Source organism: Phyllostomus hastatus, unplaced genomic scaffold (assembly GCF_019186645.2).
Source record: "Phyllostomus hastatus isolate PE091 unplaced genomic scaffold, TTU_PhHast_1.1 phas_contig_147, whole genome shotgun sequence".
Lineage (NCBI taxonomy): Eukaryota > Metazoa > Chordata > Mammalia > Chiroptera > Phyllostomidae > Phyllostomus > Phyllostomus hastatus.
The window spans coordinates 1,322,776-1,332,655 of record NW_025333603.1 but is presented as its reverse complement, the minus strand read 5'-3'; the positions used below and the strand labels follow the sequence as shown (position 1 = coordinate 1,332,655).

Here is a 9,880-nt window from a genome sequence, read left to right as displayed (position 1 = left end):
GAAAGAAAAGAAAGAAAGAGAGAGAGAGAGAGAGAGAGAGAGAGAGAGAGAGAGAGAGAGAGAGAGAGAGAGAGAGAGAGAGAGAGAGAAAGAAAGAAAGAGAGAGAGAGAGAGAAAGAGAGAGAGGGAGGGAGGGAGAGAGGAGAAAGAGAAAGAAAGAAAGAAAGAAAGAAAGAAAGAAAGAAAGAAAGAAAGAAAGGAAGGAAGGAAGGAAGGAAGGAAGGAAGGAAGGAAGGAAGGAAGGAAGGAAGGAAGGAAGGAAGGAAGGAAAGGAAGAACAGACACCAGAGGAACTATGTCTATTTAATCCATTGCAAATTTCTCAAACTTGTAGGATATCTGGCATAAAATAAGACAAAGATATTTGACAGATCCAATGATCAACCTCAGCATCCTTAAGGACATGGGTTACCCAGCTTGTGACTGGTTCAGGGTAACTACCCACAGCCACTCGGGATATCTGTACGCCGGCCGTACCCAGCCCTGGTCAAGCTTATGTTGGCCCCACTGAGGAGAGACCAGAAGACAAAAGGACAAGGAACTAGCATGAGTAGATATTAATAGATCCATTTTACGATGTAAATGCAAGGGTTGGGAGGTGAACTACCATTTCCCACAGCTAAAAAGTGAGAACCGAAACAGCAAACTTCATCTGCTGACCCTGTTGAGTCGATACTTCCTGTATCACATTGTGTTTAACAGCATATAATAATGTGCTTCCCATCAAAATAGTTGGGTGGCCCAAACATTTCCTCCAACAGTACCAGCTACTAAGAGAGATGAGAGTAGTAGGACTACTAATTAGACTGAGGCACACCCAATGTGGGGGCCACAAGGACACAAGGCTTCTAAAGACTTCAATGATCCAACCAAATGATTCCTGTCCCTGTTCCTCCAAAGAGACAGGTTGTAATGCGTTGGTAAACTGAGCTGTCTGCTGTTAAGCCACTGATTAATGTGTCCAGACTGTCACTGTGGATCACTTCTGTTTGCCTTCTCACCCCTCTTGGCTTGACCTCCTTACACAGCATGGACCCAAGAATTTCCACTGAAATCTAGGATATACAGTTTGCTGTGGTGCCAGCGGACACAGCTCTCCTGTATTCAGTGTAATTTCCTACTCGCCCCAACCCTGCCAATAATCCCTTCACAGATTTGTCATAAAAAGCAATAATGTAATCTCCGATGGGATTTAGTGATGACAGAGAATGGCTCCAGGAGGGAAATTACAATTGGAAGATGTCCACCAGGAATCACTATTGAGTGTAAAAGAAACCCATTAACTTCCCAAATGGTTCTTTGAGGGATTCTATCTGGGCCCCAGAGAATAAGCCTCCCCACTAGCAGCATCACCATTTGGCACAGAACCTGGCTCTTTGCCCTGCCGTGTAGGTGGAGTATAGTTGTAAAATCTCAGACTCTGAGAAGGGCAGTCCTAGATTTGAATTCTAGCTGTACTCCTGAAATCCTGATGTGATTTCTGGCAAGACATTTACTTATGTGTTGGTTTCCTCATCAGTAAAACAGGAATAACAGAACATGTTTCTTCATGTTCACGGGATTATTGTGAAATGAATGAGGTAATCAGGATAAAGCTTGTAGGGCAGTGTTTGCACATCCTAGGTACTTCACACAGCAAATTTCAACCTTTTTCATCTCACAACACACAGGCTCATGACTAAAATTCTGTGGCACCAAAAATATATTTTTTGCTGACCTGAAAAAAATATGTAACTTTGATTCATTCACATTAGACAGCTCTTGTTGTGTTGGCTGTTGTCACTTTTTTATCTGACAATCTCAAGCTGGGGTGTCAAACTCATTTTCACCATGGGCCACATTGGCCTCTCAGTTGCCTTCAAAGGGTCAAATGTAATTTCAACTTTTTAACAGTTAAGGAGTAATTACATTTATACAGTCCTAAAATTACATTCAGCCCTTTGAAGGCATCCTCGAGGCTGATGTGGCCCCTCCATGAAAATGAGTTTGACACCCCTGATCTAAAGGAAAAGAGGTCATGTCCCTGACTAATCAGGTAATGTATGTTTTCAAAATCCTTGCAGCACACCAGTTGAAAATCACTGGCTTAATAGGTGGCAGCCATTGGTATCAGTTCCATTTAACAGACTTTCCCGAGAGTTTATTAGTAACCAGACACCCTGCTCAACCCTATGTGGGATACAGGAATAATTCTCCCAAAAGCCTGTTTTCCTCCTTGGGGGAGCTTTTCTCAAAAAGGACAGGGCAGAGGGCCATGGGAGAAGGAGCTCTTTTGGAACTAAATACAAAAATGCATGCCGGCATACAGTTCTATAGAGGCAGGGGCAGTACACTGGTTAAAAGCATGGATTGGGGTGCCATTCCCTGTGTGGTAGACACAATAATGCCCTTCCCCACCAGAGATGCCCACATCCTAATCCTCACAATTGAGGAGGATTATGTTACTTTACATGGCAAAAGGGATTCTGCCGGTATGATTAAGTTTGAAGACCTTGAGAGAGGATAATGACCCAACCCAATCATGTGAGTGCTCACAGTGGAGGAAGTTTTCCCAGCTGGGGCCAGAAAGAGAGAAGACAATGGAAGAACAGTCAGAGAGGTACCTCAGGAGGATTCAACTCGCCATAGGCAGCTTCTAAGGTCAGAGAAAGGAGCTATGAGCCAAGGAATGTGGGCCACCTCTACCAACTGGGGACAGCCCTGGGTTATGGCCAGCAGGAAAGTGAAGATCTTGGACCCACAACTGATAAGGAACAAAATTCTGCCAACAACCTGAATGAGCAGGAAATAAAATTTCTCACAGCACTCCCAGAAAGGGATGAAGCCCTGCAGACATCTTGATTTTAGCCCAATGAGACTCGTGTGGGACTCTGACCTAGAGAACTGACAGATAATAAATATGTATTGCTATGATGAATCAATAAAAACCAGTATACCCTGGCTTGCAAATTTATAAATTATAAGAGGCAGTATGCACATTGGTTAAGAACATGGATTTGGGGACCAGTTTGCTTGGGTTCTAATCCCAAATGTGTTACTTCTTAGATGTGTGACCATGGGCAAGTAATTTAACTTTCAGTGTCTTAATTTTTGTTATTTGTTACAGCAATGCTGATATAGCCACTCATGCTAGTTAGGAGATTAGTTAGAAAGATTATACTAAAATAAAAGACTATTACAGAGATGCAATGCAATTTGAAAACAAAGACACTTCCTTCTCCCTTTGCAGTTAATGGTGAGTGTTCCACTTGGCATTGGCAAGCTGGGCCGTGGCTCTACCTTTGTAAATTGTGGCTTCCAAGGTTGTTCTAGTCCCCCTAACAGAAGTCTAGGGAAAGAGGTGTCTCCTTAAGAGAGTGGAGTGAATGGAAGGCACTATTCACATTGCTTTGAAGAATTCAGTCATTAGTAGTTATTTTTCCCCCCAGGTTCTTGGGGGCCTTCCTGTCATGCCGACATGAGTGATCATTTAAGAAATGTATACTCAGGGCTGCAACACCAAGACAGGTGTGGGTGGAGGACACGAGCAACCGGGAGCACCGACAACCATGGCCTCCAAGTGTCCTAAGTGCAACAAGACCACGTACTTTGCTGAGAAGGTGAGCTCTGTGGGCAAGGCCTGGCACAGGTTCTGTCTCAAGTGTGAGTGCTACAGCAGGATGTTGATGTCTGGGGGCAACACCAAGCGTGATGGGAAACCATTTTGCCACAAGCCCTGCTACACCACACTGTTCAGACATGAAGGTATGAACATCAGAGGTGCCAGCTTCAACATCTATGAGAAGTTGTCCCTCAGAGGGACTGCAGGTCACTGGCCCTATCGAGTTCCCTGTGGCACGAGCTGAGGAGCAGAAGGCAAGTGGCCACCCAAAGGGGCCCAGCACAGCCACTAACATTACCACGTTCACCAGGGAAACCAACATGTGCCTTTGTTGCAACAAGAGGGTCTACTTTGCCGAGAAGGTGACGTCTCTGGGAAGGGGTGGCACTGGCCATGCCTGCGCTGTAATTGCTGTGGAAGATGCTGACTCCGGGTGGGCACTCAGAGCACGATGGCCAGCCTTACTGCCACAGTCCCTGCTATGGACCCAAGGGAGCGAATACTGGAGCCGTGGCCAGCTACATCTATGACAGGGACCCCAAGAGCAAAGTTCAGCCCAAGGCCCCTGCCTCAGAACCCACTGCTTGGCTCTGTAGGGAGAGTGACCAGCTGCCCAGTCCCACCTAGCCTCAGCACATCCTGCCTGGGAGTCCAGGGCCTGCCTGTTTGGGGAAGGGAGAAGCCACAGGAGGCATCTTCAGAAGATACCGGCCCAACCCTGTTTCTCTAGGTGTGCCTGCCTTTGTGTCCCAGCATTGTGATACCCACTTTTGTGTCCTTGTGCCTCCCTGTCCCTATGTGTCTCCATGTCTGTGTGTCTCCTGGCCCTGGCTGGGTCCCTCTCTGGGTCCCTCTCTGAGGTAACCACACACGCTCCCCCTTCCGCTGCCCCATGCCTCCCCAGTGTTACTTATCTCCCTTTGCCACCATGGCCATAGCCAGCCATAGCCTCACAGTGTCCCTGGATGGGCCCTCTGCCTTTTCACACTGCCTTGCAAGCACCTGCCTGCCATCCTCCCATGGTTCACACACAGTGGGAGATTTTTGCTGTCAATAAAGCACTTTAGTATTGTAGGATGAAGGAAGGAAGGAAGGATGGAAGGAAGGAAGGAAGGAAGGAAAGAAGGACTGTATACTTGATTTTTTCATATCTTATATCTACTCCTACAAATCAAGCATGTTAGCTAAATGTCTACCTATTTTACAACTAAGGAAACAGGAGTCTTAAAAGGCCAGGTAACTTCAAAGCCCACACACTTACATTTAACCAAAGTATATCTCCCATTTAAGTGATAGTAAAAAGCTAAAGAATACCATAATTTAAGAACAGAAATGATCAATGAAAAAAGTAAACAGGAGAACAACCAGGGAGACGAGTGTAATAAACATGAAACAAGACAGAAGGCAGGATACTGTAGCTCTAGGGAAGCTCTGCCTCTATCCACCTGACTTGGGTAAACCCTTTCTCCTCTCTGGGCCTCAGTTTCTTCATCTGTAGGGTGGAGCCAAGGATTAAAATGATTCCCTTTCCAGTTTTGACATTTTGGGATTCTATTTGGAAAGTAGTGAAACCATAAATATGTAAGCGAAAAGAAGTGGTATGATTTTAAAACTTGCCCCAATTAAAAAGATAACCAGAGTAGATAAAACCCCAGTGACCAAAACAAGGAAATCAGTTGAGCCTGGGAGTGCAAGAGACAAGCTGTAACCTGCTAGTCAGTCACACCTATCCTCACATTCCTTCTCAGGGCAGACCCACCCATGAGCACAAAGCAGTGAGTGGAAGTTTTGAAGGGAAATCCTGGAGGTGGAGGCTTAGCCCAGGGCAACAACTAGTACTGGAGAGTCGTGTTCCCAGCAGTAGCAAGCTAAGTCTCCAAGCAGAAGTATGAGGGACTCTTCCTTGGAAGGGAGTAAGAAAGGTGTCTCAATCTGCTTGGTGCAAGACATAGCAACCTTGGCTGGGAAACCAGACAAAGTTTCTAAACCATGCAGGATACGTGATCATGAATTACTCAACCTTTTTGGACCTCAGTTTTCTCACACATGAAATGAATACAATCTATAGGAGAGAAGAAAACTTAAACTATAGTGAACTGTAAGTGCCCAGATTGTTCTAGGCCAGGGGTGTCAAACTCATTTTCATGGGAGGCCACATCAGCCTGGAGGTTGCCTTCACAGGGCCGGATGTAATTTTAGGACTGTATAAGTGTAACTACTTCTTAACAGTTAAGTGAGAGCTCGGCGCTGCCACTGGGTAGAAACAAGGTGCTGGCAGGATAAAACAAGGAGGAGGGCCAGATTCAGCCCACAGGCCTTGTAGTTGCCACCTTTGTGCTAGGCATTCCTATCAATGACTCATTTAATCTTTGCAACAGTGAGGGAGATTTGTAGTTTCATTCAACAAAGGAAGCAACTGAGGAGAGTTAAGTGACTTACTTGCCAGGTGGAGCAGAATTTGAACTTCAGTTTGTCAACACTTAGGTTATTTCTAGTAAGGCAATGTCTCAAAAATGACACTGTGAAAGTGCTCTTTAAACTATCAAATGCAATAAAGTGCAAGGATTTATAGACCCAAATTAATGCAGAAATTTAGAAATTATCCAGAAGTGACTTTCTAATGAAGGAATGGACTCCCTCCCCCACGCCCCCACCCCCGCCTCCGCCAGGGCTTTTTCCATTGTCCAGCCTCCTACTCAATCCTTAGTCTGTTTATTTGCAATCAAGACATACTATTTTAAAGTGACTCTTTAAACAACAGCAGCCCAATATAGTGAAAGGAATCAAAAGACTTTCTAGTTCCAGCTATGCCACTGAAAGATTCCTCTTGATAAGTCACTTGCCTTTTCCTCTGTAAAATGAGGGGTTCAGTGAGAGGTGATTGCCAAGGCCCCTTTAGCTATGGCACTTCAATGACTGAGAAGCAGAAAGCAGCAAGTGGCTCGGTAATAGTTCCCATCCCAACTTGGGGTACTTCAGCCACCCTTCCTATCATGGGGAAGCCAGCCCACCTTTACCCTGCCTCGTGTTGAGCCCCTTTTGAGCCTGAGAGATGGCTTGGAGCCTGCAAGCAGGAGTGGTTATGGACTTAGAGGTCTCTGGCAGCAAAGTGTCCACTCTGCCAGTGCACACAAGCCACACAGCCCCGAGCGTGAATGCAGTGTCTGAGAGCCATCACCCCTTCCACTGGGTTGCCCAGTTCTTAATTGACGTTTTTCAGTCCTGAGGGGATGGCAATGACCACTAGACACAGCAGGGGTGGGAAAAGAAACACCAGGCTGATTCCAGAGCAACAGACTGGAGGCCTGAACCTAGCTATTTGCTTTTGGATATGCCAATCACTTCTTACATGCCCATTGTTGTAATTTCCAAGGAACTGCAGGAACTTGTTTGCCTATAGGCTACCACGCACGCTGAACTTCACAAAAAGGAACCTCAATGACTGAAAACCAGGAGGTAAGTGTAAAGGAGGCAAGTTGCTACTTTTTACAGTGAATAGGAAGTAAGTATTTTTAAAGCATATTGCTAGTAACAATCTGAGGGAAACAACCTTAGCACATACCCAGAGAGCCACAGCTTAGGGCTCTCTGACAGACCGGCTGTTATCAGTGTAGGAAAGTCACTTAACCCCTCTCATAGCCACATCATTTGGGATTAAGTAAATTGTGGAGAACTAAATGGGAATAGTATCACCTACTTCCAAATAGGGCAAGGATTGGAGACAGATACAGCTCCTGAAACAGGTTTCCTTCTCCACTTAAGAATTCTTGTTACAGGAACAAATATAAAGGACACATGGTCAAAAACTAGGGGGGATGGAAATGGAAGGGAGGTGGGAAGCAATGGGTGGGTGGGCTGGGATGGGAGTAGAAATAGAAATTTTAAAAAAAAATTCTTGTTTGGAGATAAACGAAGCCTGGTCCCAGTTCCCAACAACAGCATCTAGTTTCAGCTTCCTCCCTCAAACCCAACTTCCCATCATTGGAGGGAGGTTCCCAAATAACCTTACTTAGAAAAACTAGTAATTGAATCAGCCTGTTATTGTTAAAATGCCTGCTCCTGCAAAAGAAAAAACAGGGTTAGAATTTAAAATTAGAAATCCGAGTTGTGGGAAATTAGAGACCAAACTAATATAAATCTGGAGGGAGTTCTCACCAATTCCATCTTTTATGCCTTTTCCATATTTTATTAAATTCGTGGTTTTTTAAAAAAAATCACAGCAGCATTATCAAAGACAACATATGTACAAACATTTTACAAAAGAAACATTACTAATATCAGCTGTAACAAGGGCGAGCGGAAAGCTGGACGCCGGGTCTCCAGGTGCACTCCGCCCCCAAACAAAGAGGACTAACAGGTGCTCAGGCAGCTGAAACAGACTTCTTTCCAGGTGACGAGTACACGTGGCCGGCAATGCAAACGAAGGTCAATGCGGACACTACAAGGGCCCAATTAGAGAACTCATCAAGAAGGCCACGAGCCAAGTGGAGCTGATCGAATAACTTAAACCCAAGACACTAAAATCGTCGTTCCCCATCTAAACGCAGTTATGCCTTCAACATTAATGGTGTCCCTTGTAAAGATGCTGGCTTGTCATACAGGCACTTGATTCTCAAACGCAACCTCATGCCAGGCTTTCCTTAACTCGTCGAGTCAGGTTTCTTGTTGGACCGAAAGGGAAGGAATTTTAGAAATGCTTCCTTCAAGGCAGAAGTCACAAAGAGACGAAGCCAAGACCGGTTAAACTTGGTGGGGTGCGGAGAGACAGGAATTTAGGAAGAGAAAAGTCTGCTTTGGGCCGAGAATGAAGAAGCGTGACTCACTCCGCTCTTCGAAACCTGCGAGAATCCCGGACCCCCCGCCGCCCCCTGCCCCGCGCGCACCTACAAGCTTGGTTCCCTTCTCAGCTCCCCCATTTCCTTGATCTCCACCTTCCTGTACTTCCCGGATCTCCTCCAGTTGGTAATCACCAGGACGGCCACGCCGGCGACCAGGGCCAGCACAACCACCACGATGACGGCGACGAGGCCGCTGGTGAGGCGCTTCATGGAGAACTGGGGCGGCTTCTCGTCCAGGTAGAAGATGAGCGGCGGCTCCATCAGCAGGGGCTCGCCGCGCACGCTCACGTCCAGGCCGCCGCGGCCGGGGAACACCGACTCGCCCTTGACGTCCCTCTCGAAGTAGTAGGCCACGTCCGCGATGTCCACGTCCCCGGGGCCCTTCTGCGACGCGTTCTGCCGCAGCTCGATCTGGATGGTGGGCGGCTCGTAGTGCACCGCCGCCACAAACCTGGGAGGCAGCAGGTAACGCTCGCGGAAGAGCCGCCGCAGCTCGGCGTCCAGGTCCGAGTGGTTGAAGGCGCGGTCCGTCGGGCGGTGGCGCAGGTCGATGAGGATGTGGTGGGTGCGCACCAGCTCGTCGCACAGCAGGCTCTGGTCGCCCTTGTCCGTGCGGCGCACGCCCACGGAGTTCACGCACCAGCACACCGACGTCTGGTTGCACTGGCGGGCCTTGAAGCGGCCCTGATGGTCGCAGTCCGGGTCGTACAGGCCATCGTTGTCCACGACCGCGTGCTCGCTGGGGCGCACCAGCCCACGGCCGCTTTTGCGGGCGCTCATGCGCGCCTTGAGCAGCAAGCACTTGGAGGTCAGCGAGGAGCAATTGACTTCGATGTTGGTGCCCAGCGCACGGCACTGGCAGCGGCCGCCTGGGTATACCCGGCTGCATATGGTCATCTTATTTGTGGCGCACGTACAGTTGTCCTGTGCGGCCGCCCGGCCAGTCATCGCCGCCAGTAGCAGCAGCAGAAGCAGCGGCAGCGACCGCAACGCGAGGCCTGGGCCCCGAGCCATGGTGGGGAGAGGTGCGCGGACGGGACGGAGGCTTACGGGGGGCTGGAACTCTGCTGCACTCTCCGGCTCCGTGGTCTGGTGCAGTCTCAGGACCTCTGCCGCTGGCCGGCCCCTGCCGCTCTTATACTCCGCCGGACCTGCCTGGCTGGTTCCGCCGCCAACTCACCCTCTGGTATTTTGGTGACACATCCTGCACGCCCCTCCTTCCCCCAGTCCCCGTCCCACAGAAGGCACAACCCGCTCTGCGCCTCCCGTGATAGGATTGGGGAGCAGAAGCCGCCCCCGCCTCCTCTGGACCGAAAGCCGGTTAGAGGAAAACCGATACTCACCTGCGGGCTGGCGGTGACCCGCCCCGGCCCGTCCGGCTCCACCTGGAGAGGGGCCCGCCCTTGACGCGGCTTCTAGCAGAGCACCTTGGGCATCCTGG

The 9,880-nt window shown here is 48.5% G+C and overlaps 1 protein-coding gene and 1 pseudogene across 1 annotated transcript; one reads left to right on the top strand and one right to left on the bottom strand.

Moving 5' to 3' along the window:
* The first annotated feature begins 3,548 nt into the window (after nt 1-3,548).
* Nucleotides 3,549-4,228, top strand: LOC123830554 (annotated as a pseudogene).
* A 3,538-nt stretch (nt 4,229-7,766) lies between these two features.
* Nucleotides 7,767-9,647, bottom strand: TACSTD2 (tumor associated calcium signal transducer 2). The gene has a single exon (XM_045857505.1). The coding sequence runs from the start codon at nt 9,451-9,453 to the stop codon at nt 8,485-8,487; it is 969 nt and encodes a 322-aa protein (XP_045713461.1). The 5' UTR covers nt 9,454-9,647; the 3' UTR covers nt 7,767-8,484.
* Nucleotides 9,648-9,880: the final 233 nt, after the last annotated feature.